This window comes from Megascapheus bottae, chromosome 7 (assembly GCF_031878675.1).
Source record: "Megascapheus bottae isolate mThoBot1 chromosome 7, mThoBot2.hap1, whole genome shotgun sequence".
NCBI classification, from domain to species: Eukaryota; Metazoa; Chordata; class Mammalia; order Rodentia; family Geomyidae; genus Megascapheus; species Megascapheus bottae.
Window position 1 is genome coordinate 10,909,349 of NC_143515.1, and position 13,133 is coordinate 10,922,481.

At 39.2% G+C, this 13,133-nt stretch overlaps 1 protein-coding gene across 2 annotated transcripts in view; it reads right to left on the bottom strand.

Moving 5' to 3' along the window:
• Mgat4a (alpha-1,3-mannosyl-glycoprotein 4-beta-N-acetylglucosaminyltransferase A) overlaps nt 1-13,133 on the bottom strand; it is an 86,364-nt gene that overhangs the window by 12,304 nt on the left and 60,927 nt on the right. For both annotated transcript variants that reach the window (XM_090336482.1, XM_090336481.1), the window contains exons 6-9: nt 11,383-11,496; nt 9,397-9,472; nt 2,936-3,050; nt 919-1,049 (exon numbers count right to left, since the gene is read on the bottom strand). In XM_090336482.1, coding sequence (XP_090192608.1) covers nt 919-1,049; nt 2,936-3,050; nt 9,397-9,472; nt 11,383-11,496 — 436 coding nt within the window. The remainder of the gene's footprint in view (nt 1-918; nt 1,050-2,935; nt 3,051-9,396; nt 9,473-11,382; nt 11,497-13,133) is intronic.

Sequence of the window (13,133 nt, forward strand, 5' to 3'; positions counted from 1 at the left end):
GTCTGGGCGCTGTCCCTGAGTTTTTTCTGCACAAGACTAGAGCCTGTACTGCTTTGAGCCACAGCTCCACTTCTTGTTTTCTGGTGGTAAATGGGAGGTAAAAGTCTCATGAACTTTCCTACCTAAGCTAGTTCTGAACCACAATCCTCAATCTCAGCCTTTTGAGTAGCTAGGATTATAGGAACGAGCCACTAGTACCTGACTGCATTTACATTTTTGTTTACAACTGCTATATAAGAAACTGCATCCTCTCATCCAGCTCTGGTACAACTGAAACTAAACACAAAATATAATTTTTGAGACAGGATCTTGCTATGTTAAACAGCCTAGGCTATCATTAAACTTGTGATTCTACTGCTTTAGCCTCTTGAGTGCTAGAAATACAGATATGGTACCATCATGCTCAACATTCTAATTACTTTTTACAGTAAGATTTCTTTGGAAAGAATATGCTATCTAAAAGACCAAAACAAACATGATCATTCACATATCTGTTGGTACTCTCACCCTAAGTTTGTATATTGCTCTGTTCCTTGCAAGTAATATAGTAAAATACTTTGGCTTGTCATTATTTTGACATAAAATATCTCAGCTATGTTAGGGCCTGATATTGTTCCTTGAATATGTGCAGAAAGATTTCAGAGACTAGAAGAAAACAAACACCCCAGATCTGATCAATATCAATAGCTAATAGTTAACAGAATAAAAAAAAGAGCCTGAAGACACTACCAGCATTTACCAACCATTTAGAGAAAAGTTATTGCCATTTAAGGGATTTTCTACTATTTAAAAATCTTTCTATGCCCAGCTACGGAAAGAATACAAAGGATTATAAGAAAAGCTGTCTCCCTAAAAGTCATCTCTTAGAGTTAAACATAGGAAAGCAGCTCCCTCCACCTTCAGGAAAAATTCACTTACTGCATCTTTTTCAGGGTTGCAGACTTTCACCCAGAGAATATGGTCCAATAGCCAATCAATGGGTTTCTCCTTATAGAACATAAATATGAATTCTACAATCAGAGTGAGATCTGGTGCTTGAAACATTTTACCTGAAAAGATATTCCCAGTCAATAGCTGTAATAAGAAACTTAAGAGTTTTCAACTATCAGCATCATTAACAGTCATCAAAAGCAAGCCAACATGCTTCAGCTAAACATTCTCTTCAACTGACATCTGGTAAACAGTGGATTCTTGACACAATTATAAAAGTTACAACTATTGGGCCAGGAAAAGTTTGGCCTAGTGGTAGAGTGCTTGCCTACCATGCACAAAGACCCGGGGTTCAATTCTTTGGTACCACATACATAGAAAAAATCTGAAAGTGGTGCTGAGGCTCAAGTGGTAGAGCTCTAGCCTTAAGAAAGTCCAAGGACAGTGCTCAGGTCCTGAGCTCAAGCCCAGGACTGTCAAAAAAATCCTCTAAAAGTTACAACTATTGACTCATAGGAGAACAGAAACAGCAAGCCAGGTTTTTTTTTCTTTCATATCTTACTAAGCTACTTCCCTTAAAAGAACTTGAGAGGCTTAGGTTAAAAAAAATATCAAAATCAATAAATGAGAAACAACAACAAAAAGGTTTGTTTTGTTTTCATTGAAAATGTTAAAACTAGAGCTATTTTCTGAATCTCAGTAAGTTATTTTATTTTGGTGCTGGGGACAGAAGGCCTTCATACATGCTAAGCACTACAGCCTGAGTCCTAATATTTGACTCTCTCCACAGAACTGTAGCAATGCTGTTGAAGGACACTATTGGGTTTTTTTTTCCCCTTAGGTTTTGTCTGTTGTGGCGCTGGGGATCAAACTCAGATCCCTTGCACATGACAGACAAGCATTGTACTAAAAGCCTCAGTTTTTTCTGATAGGGTATGTGCTGCCAAGTCGTACTTTTGTTTCCTCCTCCAAAACAGGGTCTCATGTTTACTAGGCAAGTAGTCTACCACATGAATCATACCCTGCCAAGGCCTTTTATTAAAGTGCTTTTCAGACAAGTGTCCACCTCTACGTAGCTGGGATCAATTTGATATCACTTTCTCCAATTTGAGTATGTTTTTTATTGTTGTTATGCATGTACTTGGGGCTTCAACTCAAGGCCTCACATTCTTTCTTGGCTTTTTCGCTCATGGCTGGCACTTTACGATGTGAGTCATGCCTCTAGTTCCAGCATTTTGCTGGCTAACTGTAGATAGGAATCTCTCCTATTATCTGCCCAGGCAGGCTCTCAATTTTGATCCTCAGATCTCAGTCTCCCAAGTAGCCCGGATTATGGAGGTGAGCCACTGCTAGCAGGCTTCTGAGTATTTTTTTAAACACTTGTAAATTCCTTTAGCTCTTCAGCTTTAAACATACTCTTTTCATTGCTGGTTTTTGGAAAATTAGCCCCCAAAGTCCTTAAAATGAGCATCCCAACTAGTTAATGAAAGAAAGACAAAAATTAACCATGCTACAAAAACTTTATAAGGTAAATGAAACAGCAAGAATTCACATATTAAAAGAAATCTCGTGTTTCCAGGACTACGGTTGGCATGAGCCACTCTCGAGAGAACTTGCAATTCTCTCCCGAGAAAGCTCCAATTCTGTCTTGTTCATTATTTCACACAAGTTAAATTTTTCTCAGAAATCCATTTCCATAGAAAAAAGCTTTAGGGGGCCAGGAGTTTGGCCTAGTGGTAGTGTTTGCTTGCCTAGCATGCATGAAGGCCCAGGTTTGATTCCTTAGTACCACATTCACAGAAAAAGCCAGAAGTGGTGCTGTGGCTCAAGAGCTAGAGTTCCAGCCTCGAGAAAACCCAACGACAGCTCTCAGGTCCTGAGTTCTAGCCCCAGGACTGGTAAAAAAGAAAAACAAAAAAAAGCTTTAGGACAGAAAGGACAATCAGCTTAAGGTTCTAAAGCCTGATTATTTTTGAGAAGTGAGTAAGTCGGAAAATGTTCTTACCAATGAAGCCTAGCTGGGAAAACTCTAGAATCATCCATTCTTCAGAAGAAAGTTGAAGCGCAAAATTTTTTATAGTATTAAAATAATTCTGTTTGACAATAATATCATCTTCAAGCTAAAGAAAACAGAGTATCAATAAATCCAATAAGGAAAAAAGATGCAGACAACATTTTATGGGGGAAAATCAAGCACATTTTCATAGTGAAAATCAAGAAACAATGGTCCAAAATGAAAATTAAAACTTAGAATTCTGTTATTAAAGAGAAATGTGGAAGATAAAATGAAAGATGCTTTCTGTAGGTAAATTAAACCACTGCCTTAACTGTAGAAAATAATAATGTAATCCTGTGAATATTTTTTTTTTGCTTTGCTTTTACATTTTATAGTGCTCAAGAAAACCCTTATCTGTCTTTTGAAACAAAAATGTTTTTTCAGGGATTTTTTGTACTTTTCACATAAACATGTACCTGCTCATAGAAAAGACCTTATAGGCCACCCCTGTCTTTTTCCTACCTCTACTTGACTAGTTGAGATCAATAATACATAAAAGTTGGTTTGTGCCAGCTAGACACCTTTTGTTACTGACAGGCAGATACATATGTGAGGCTTCCATCTCTACCTATTTACCAGAACTGGGAACAGTCTCATGTGTGCTAGGGAAGCAGTCTACTAGGAACCCTCATCAAGTTTTTAAAACCATGCCTAGTGGTTCTTGCCTATTATCCTACCCACTCAAAAGGCTGAGATCTGAGGATCAGGATTCAAAGGCAGCTCAGGTAGGAAATCCCGTAAGATTCTTTACCACTAATTAACTATCTAAAATGCTGGAATCAGAGCTATGGTTCAAGCAGTAGAGTGCCTTGAGCAAAAAAAAAAAGCTTAGGAATAGTGCCCAGACATGAGTGCAAGCCCCAGGACTAGCACCAATAAGTGTGTGTGTTTATTTGTGTGTGTGTATACACATTTATATGTTAATTATATACATATTAGTATATAAAGGTAATTGCAGATTCACACTAGATTCACTTGCAGCAGTTAAACAACACACTGAAGTCGTGAAAACCCATCCCCCAGACCCTCCAGCATATTCACAGAAGAGATCCCCGCCAGTACTCAGATGCAATTCATTTACTCAAATGTCATCAGTTTTACTACAATTTTCCATATATGTAAATTTGTGTGACTGCTACCACAGCAAGCACACAGAGGAACCTGTCCTGAGGATCTTTAGGGCTACCTGTTTATATCCCATCTGCCACCTTACTTACTTCAAGTTCCCAACACCTGGAAATCAGTAACTACTCTTAGCTCTACAATTTTGCCAAATTAACAATACTCCCGAGTGGGGCCTCGTTGCCCATGCCTATAATCCCAGCACTCTGAAGTGAGGAAGGAAGTTCTCAAGCTAGAGGCAATCTGAGCTACGTGGAGACTTCACCACAAAACAAAACAGCAATAACAACAAAAAACAGAAATAGAGGCTAGGGAGTTTAGCCTAGTGGTAGAGTGCCTGCCTAGCATGCACAAAGACCCACATTCGATTCCTCGGTACCACATACATAGAAAAAGCCAGAAGTGGCGCTGTGGCTTAAGTAGTAGAGCTCTAGCCAAGGACAGTGCTCAGGCCTCAGTTCAAGCCCCAGGACTGACAAAAAGAAATAAAAAATTAACCCAAATACAACTGTTTTTGTAATTATATGGTTTATAACCTATTGAGACTGTTAGGACTAATTTCCTCGTGATCTAATTTGGCGTGTGTAATGCTTTCTTTTAATATCCTTTCTGTGGATGAGTCATAGTTTAACAAACCTGCCTGCTGAAGCATGCTGAGGTGATTTGCACTTTGGAGGTATTGCAAATAGAGCTGCTATGCACACCTACATGCAAGGTGTTAGTGAATCTAAGTGCTTCTCAGACATCATGGCAAATCACTGAAAAATTCTACTCTATCTCTCATTAGTGACTGGTAGTTTACAGAGAGAAGCTAAAAAGTAAAATGAAAAACATTTTCCAAAAGGCACCAGCAGAAGGAAGGAAGGAAGGAAGGAAGGAAGGAAGGAAGGAAGGAAGGAAGGACGGACGGACGGACGGACGGACGGACGGAAGGACGGACGGACGGAAGGAAGGATTTTCTACAGAATTCAAATGTAGTACCAGAGAAAGGGGCTATTCTTTATTTGCTTAATTTTTTAAGTACAAGAAGAAACTAAAACCTAATGACTGTTACCCATGGGGGCAAAGGGAAGTAAGGGGAAGGGGGACAGAGATCAAAGTGAGATGACTGAGAATGTAACTTGCTTTAATGCAAGCTTCATCTCTGGAATGCTATGTTTTACATAGCTAAGAAGGAAGGTAAAAAAAGCTAACAAAAATATAGAAACCAAAACAAGTGGAACTAGTTTTAGATTAAGCTAGTGGCATGGTCACAGAGGATAAAGGATTACTCAGGTAATTTTCAGGTGAATCACTTTCACATGTGATTCAGATATCTGTATTAGAATATATCCTAAAGGGGAAAAGCTCAAAAACAGTTCAGTAATCTTTTCAATAGTGACACTGCTACTGATACTGTGAATGCATTTTAGTTTAGAGACACCAAAAAGATAAATAAAAGTTATTTTATCAGGATGTTACTTCTTGGAAAAGAAAACAAACATTTCAGTGTAAGGGAACACCAAATGTTTAAAATTTAAAAATAAGATTCCAATAATCTTATATGTGAATTGGAGATATCAATAAAAACTTCTGAAAAATAAAATATCCTTTTTGTTGCTCAATGTCCTAGAAGCAGGGACACAGCACCTCACATGCACACACCATAGCCTCCAAGAGAGAGGGGCTTCTTCAGGCAGTGACTGATTCCAGAGCTGGGACAGGAAATGAACAAGAGACATCAGTCAACAAAGAAGTTATCAGACATCCCTGACTTAAACAGGAAGGCTATTTAGTGAACATGAAGTGGTTCCCACTGAAGAAACACACTGAACAAGCACAAAAACTAGCAAAAACAGTATGAATGCAGTTTTGAAGACTAAGAAGGTTGTTTAAGAAACCCCGCAGCTGGAAGTCCCTCAGTGCCTGTATACCACCGAGCCCCTGTTCAGGTGTCCCTAGAATGTGGGAAGTACCTTGCCTCACCTAGCTGGGCTAAGATGACATGAGAAGTTCCACAAGGGCTAAATACGTCAGAAGGGATGTTCTTTTGTGGCAAACACAAAACCTAGGAAATCTAGGAAGATAAGAACATGTGAAGTATGCCAGAGATGATAACACAATCATCACCTTAAGCAACACATGAAAACTTACGTCCCAGAAAGGGTGTATATCCTGGAGAAGCCTATGGTAGGGCCTACACTACTGTGCTCAATCTCCAGAGCTGCTCGTAAGACTGAAGGTAAAAAGGTCCACATTACTAAAAGTGCCCTACATATTTAATGTAATTCCTACCTAAATCTTCATGGAATTTTCACAGAAATGGGAAAAGGTCCCCACATGTTATATGAAATCTCAAGAGACTCCATAGCCCAAATTCTGGAGAAGTAAAGCTGAAGGCCTCACACTGATTCTAAACATACTGTAACATAATAGTAATCTAATGTAGAATTAACATAAAAGTGGATACACAGACAATTTGGTGAAACAAAGCCCTGAAAGGAACCATTTCATATACAGACAAGTGATTTTCCACAAGTGTGCCAAAGATACACAATGGGAATAAGGACAGTCTTTTTCAACAACACTGCTGAGAAAACTGGATATTGCAATTTAAGAGTAAAACTGGACCCATATTTTATAGCATATACAAAAATTGACTCAAAATAGGTTAAAAACAAAAAGAAGAGCTAAAGTTACAAAACTTCTAGAAAGAAACACAGGAAAAAGCTCCGGAGTATTGAATTTGGCAATGATGGCTTAGACATGATAAAAAAAAATGACAACAAAAATGAGCAAGAGTACACCAAAGCTTACAAACCTGAGCTGGGTATGGTAATACACCACTGTAATTCTAGCACACAGGAGGCTGAGGCAAGAGAATGTCAAGCTGGAACACAGCCTGAGCTACACAGAGAGTCTAGGCCAGCCTGGGCTGCTCTGTTGTTTTGCTGACTCAAAAACAATAAAAAGTCACAAACTTCTGTGTGTCACCACAACAAAATTTAAAAATACAACTGGAAAAGTATTACAGAAATAGATAAAATAATTGCAAATAATATGCTTAATTAAGCAGTTATCCAAAATGTTAACTTCCACACTCCCAACAAAACAACCCAACAGAAAAATGGAACAACCTCTTAAATAAACATTTCTCCAAGAAGATACATAAATTGCAAAAAAAATGATGCTCAACATTAATCAAAGAAAGGGAAATTAAACCACAATGAAATGTGAGCACGCATCCATGATGGTAATTGGATGGGGTGTGAGGAGCACTGAGGGCACCCACTGAGGGCACCCACTGTGCACTCTACATACCCTACACAATGCTCGGAACCAAACAGCAAAACTCTGCAATGCTGGAATTTAGCAAATAAAATGCTTCCCTTATTATTATGAAAGAGAACAAGATTCCTCAGGGATTTCAATGTAATGCACTGTCTCAATCTAGGACTATCAGGCTTTTGCATGCAGAACTCAAAGACTATTAAGACACAATAGTTATCGTTTACAATTCTTACCTTGTGAACTAACAAAGTTTCATATTTGACTGTAGCTGGCTGCTACTGGACCCTGAATGTCTTTCAAAGGTCCATGGGTTAACGTGGTTTTAGTCCCAAGAGGCAGAAGTGGGAACAATAGAGCCTTTTAGGGGTGGGGCCTAGTAGGTCTTAGGTCACTGAGTTCATGCCTAGCAGGGTGTGGGTGCCCCTCTTTCTATTTTACTCTCTGGTCACAAAGTGAGAGTGGGTTTTTGCTCTTCCACACACTCTTGCCTTGATATGAAATCCTACCACAGGTCCAAAAGCAAATGGGAGCAGCAATTAGTCATTGAATGAAACCTATAAAACTGCCAGCCAAAATAGCTCCTTCCCTTTTTAAGTTTATCTTGGTAAGCTGATGTACAACTGACTCTAGGTCAGATGTCATAGAGATATTCTAACCTCAATTTATTTTCCTTCCCTGTGAAGTCAGGCTGTTTTCTTCTATCCTCCTCTCTCCAAAGCTTCCCAGCTATTTCTTTTCTGATTAAGGGACCAGAGTGTCTTCTAACTACTTTCATCAAAACCTTCTCCTGAGAAAGGATCTTAGGATGTTTATAGTAAAGAAGGAAGAGGAGGAGGAGGAGGAAGAAGAGGAGGAGGAGGAGGAGGAGGAGGAAAAGGAGAACAACAACAACAACTTCTACCACTACTACTACTACCACTACCACTACCACCACCACCACCACCACCACCACTACCACTACCACCACCACCACCACCACTACCACTACCACTGCTGCTGCTACTACTACTACTACTGGAAGACTCACTGCCACACCCAAGGGAATTTATATTTTCAACAAGAAGAAATAAAATTCAAATTATAAAACTTAGACTTAAGTCATTAAGAAAAATGATATTTGGGAGAAGTAACAACTCCCTAAGTTTTGTTTGTGTGTGTGTGTGTGTGTGTGTGTGTGTGTGTGTGTGTGTGTGTGTGCATGAGTGCACGCCAGTGCCAGGGCTTGACTGCTATGGCTCTTCCAACTCTTATCACTACTCTGATATTTTGCATGTTGACTGCAGACAAGGTCCAACTTTTCTGCCCCAATAGCTTCCAACTATCTGATCTTAACTTCCTGAGATTAGCAGCTACAAGTGTCCAAAAATTTATACCAATACAGTTCTTAGATCCTTTCCTAGGAGATTTTGATGAGAATAGTCAGAAGACACTCTGGGTCCCTTAATCAAAAAAGAAATGGCTGGGAAGCTGCAGGAAGAAGAGAATGAAACAGCCTCGTTTCACAGGAAGGGTAGATAAACTGAGGGCCGAGTAACACATTCATTCTGCTTGCATAGAGTTAGGGGCACATTAAAATTAAGATGTCTGCATTGAATTGCCAATTCTATTACCTTTACATAAATGAAACTACAGGGGCCTGATACCAATTAGTCTACCATGAGATGACTAGAAAATTCTTTAAAACATGTGAAATAATTGCAGTTCACTATAACAGTAGAGAGAGGAAGAGGGAAAGAACAGAAGTGGGGAGATCAAAGGAGAAAGCATGACTCAGTGGGCTGTGCACATGTTCACATTAGCACCTGGTGACAGGCTGTGTACTTGCTGAGCCAGGAACCTCAGCACCCACAATCTCAACTGTCATGGAGAGCCTCTGCTCTCGAAGATAGTATTAGAGGCAGAAATTGCTAAGGAAAGTTTGTGGTTGAAAAATATTCTATTTTATTGAAAATATGTCCTTACTAGTAATACTTTTTCTTTAGAAGTGGAAAAAACATTTTTTTAAAAAATGCATTTACCTGAATGTAATAAACACCCTTTTCCTGAGCATACATCATTAGAAAACAGTAATCCAAGTTTTGCTTTGTTCTCCATCTGAAATAATTTCAAAAGGTAGGTTAGTAGTCAGCCTCAAAGATTTTGTACTTGACCTCAAGTGTCTATTGTAATAAACATACACAGAAATTTCATTTTCCCTAATGAAGCCTTAATGAGGGTGTAATCCTAAGAACACTAATTCTCCAGATGACTAAAACAGGAGTCTCCCATCAAAGTCAGTATGGAAACCACTGTATATGAGACCCACTTCTAGAACTGTATGATTACATTAGAGGTATCAAAAGATCCAGTAGTAAAGAAATAATTTTGTGGGGCTGGGGGTTAGGGGCCTTGAGCTCCGGGTGGGGCAGTGTCCCTGAGCTCTTCAGCTCAAGGTTACTGCCCTACCCCTGAACCACAGCCCCACTTCCCATTTTCTAGTGATTAATTGGAGATAAGAGTCTCAGGGTCTTTAGTGCCTGGGCTGGCTTAGAATCCCAAACCTCAGATCTCAGCCTCCTGAGTAGCTAGGATTACAGGCATGAGCCACTGTGCCCAACAAGATGTAACAATTTTTGATAGTGCTAAGAATAGAACCTGGAGCTCCATACAAGGCTATTTAGGTGCTCAATCTCTGAACTACTCACTACCAGTCCAAGAAAAAAAAATCTTATTTTTCCAAAATGCCTTGATCATAGGCCTTTCTTTCAGTAGCCTCTTGATACTTCATTGAACTAGTTCCTTTACATTGTAAAGATTACTATTCTGATGCCCAGAGCTGTGTTCTACAAACAGGTTCAGATTAGTATTTATTGAGCTGAGTACAACGGTATGTATTCAACTGTGCACAGTGGCTCATTCAGGTAAGCCTAGCTACTCATGAAGTGAAGATCACAAGTATCATGATTCAAGGCCAGATTGGAGCTAATGAGATTAACAACAAGTTGAGCATGCTGAAGTATACCTGGCCCCAGAGCTATGCAGGAAGACGAGGAGGATACTAGTCTGACACTAGCATAAATTTGAGACCCTAACTGAAAAAATATCAAAAACGCAGAAAGGGCTTGGATGTTCAAGTGATATAGCAAGCACAATACCCTGTGTTCAAAATCGTAGTATTAGTTGGGCACAAATGGCTTACACTTGCAATCCAGAAGATTACAAAAAGCTCTTCAGAAGGCTTAGACCTGGAGGATTTGGGTTAAAAAGTCAGAGGTAGAAAAGTCTGAGATTTAAAAAAAAAAATCTTTTTTAGCCAGCCAAATGGATAGAGGCATGGCTCAAGTGGTGAAGTATCACTTGGAAGAAAGGTGAGCAAAAGTACAAGGCCCAGCGTTCCAGCTTGCATCCCCCCCCCAAAAAAAATCAATTCTGCCAAAAACAGGTGTATACAATAAATGAAGAATAAATATGAACTGAAAAATATTGAATTTATAATATTAAGTCCTCTCGTGAATTTCTGATGCCCTACTGACCAGTGTTGAGCAAGAATGGCTCCAAGTCCTTTCAAGAAAATACAGTAAGGAGCCAGCACCGGTGGCTCACGCCTGTGATCCTAGCTACTCAGAGGATCAGGATTTGAAGCCAGCCTGAGCAAAGTCCTTGAGACTCTTATCTCCAATAAACTACTCAGAAAAAGCTGTAAGTGGAGCTGTGGCTCAGGTGGTAGAGCGCTAGCCTTGAGCAAGAAGCAGCTTAGGAATAATTCCCAGGCCTTGAGTTCAAGACCCAAAACTGACACACAAAAAAAATGAAAAAGAAAAGAAAAAGATAATATTAAAGCTCATATTAAGCTCTCGTTCAAATTAAGAAAATTCATCCAGAATGTATTTCACAAGAAGTCCGGAACTTAAAATGAGACCACCTGGACTATTTCTCAAACTTAATCCCAAAATATTCTGAACTTTGATGAACAACAACTATTCTAGACATCATACTCAGAGTATTTTAAATGACATACAGCTCACCTTACTCTTTCTTTAGAGTCTCCAAATGTCTCCTTCAGGTTTGTCAGGTCAGGGTAATAGCTTTCAGGAGGCGATATAATTTCCACCAAACCAGAACTGATTTCTTTAGAAAATCTATCATGAGAAAGGTCACCTGAGTTATTTAAATTCTATGAGATTTCATTTATCTAAGGCTCAGTGTACTGAATCGAACATAGCACAGTGTGGCAGGCCATGCGACCACAATGTGTTCACTGAAGTAGCTCATCACTGACTGATATCATTCACTAGAAAATGCAGGTTTCTTTAGTAGCCCAAGTTTTTGGCTTTCTTCTTTTCCTTTGTTTTCTTTTGTTTGGAAAAAAAATATGTTTTTTAAAACAGTACAAAAATGCTACTATCCTTAAAGTGGCATAAAAACCCTGGGTAAACTGTAAGCATTACTTTCCTAAAACTAGTCATAATTTAAAACATATGCAAATTAAAGAAAGCAAACAAATGAGTATTTGTGTGCAAACAAATACGTTGTTCAAATTTGAAAGTTCTTATATTTTAGTTGTAGGTCATAGTATTCAGGGCATCCTAAATCAGTGCTTCTTAAGGGGAACAACTTCATCCTTTCTGGGGACACTGTACTTGTCATAACTGATGAGCAATAACACCCTAACAGCTTATGGATAGGCACACAGAGCCTGTCCAACATTCCAAATGCACGCCCCCTAAAATAAAGAATTCCCTACCCAATGTCGGCAGGGCTTATGCTGAGCAAACCTTTGCAAAGTTTTGAAATCCTCCCATTTCTTTACAAATGGTACAGTATCATTCTTTCTAATGGAGGAGTAAAGTTCCCTTGTGCACATATGCCACATTTTCTTGATCCATTCGTCCACTGAGGGGTATCCGGGCCTATTTCATACCTTTGCTATGGTGAATAGTGATGCAATGAATTTGGCTATGTTGGTGGCTTTCCTGTACCTTGATTTGATATTGAAATATCTTTTAGATAAATGCACAGGAGTAGAATTGCTGGATCATTAGTTCTGTGTTTAATTTTTTGAGGAACTTTCACATTGCTTGGTTGCATTGGTTGGTTGAACAAATTTACATTCCCATCAACACTGTATCAGGGTTCCCTTCTGGCTGCATCCTCACAAAATCTGTTGTTTTCTTGGTAATAGCCAGTCTAACTGGGTTGAGGTAGAATTTCAATTAAAACACAGAGGGGAAAAAAAGGATGCATATTTTCCCTTATATGTGGAAGCTGGATTTAAGCTTATAATTTTTTTTGGCCAGTCCTCAGATTTGAACTCAGGGCCTGGGCCCCGTCCTTAAGCTATCTCAAAGGTAGTACTCTACCACTTGTGGCACAGCACCACTACTGGCTTCTGTGTATGTGGCACTGAGGAATCGAACCCAGGGCTTCCTGCATGCTAGGCAAACACTCAACCAATAGCCCACACTCCCGGCCCTTAGCTTATACACTTTTAAGGAAATATGTTGAGTGGTATGCAAGTGTATTACAAATGTATTAGCTGAAATATGGTAGATTCAAAAGAAAACTCAAATAGTGAAATTCCTTAGAAAGGCAAAATGTAAGTTCAACAAAATAAACACTAGGAAGCAGGTACTTGACAGGGATGAGTGGTGTCAAGGGATGCAATCAAGAATTCAACATATATCCTATAAAAATTAACAAGACTGGGGGAAGTGATAAGAAGGGGATGGATAGGTGAGAATGCTGAAAGGGTGACATTAGTCAAGATGAACTGTAC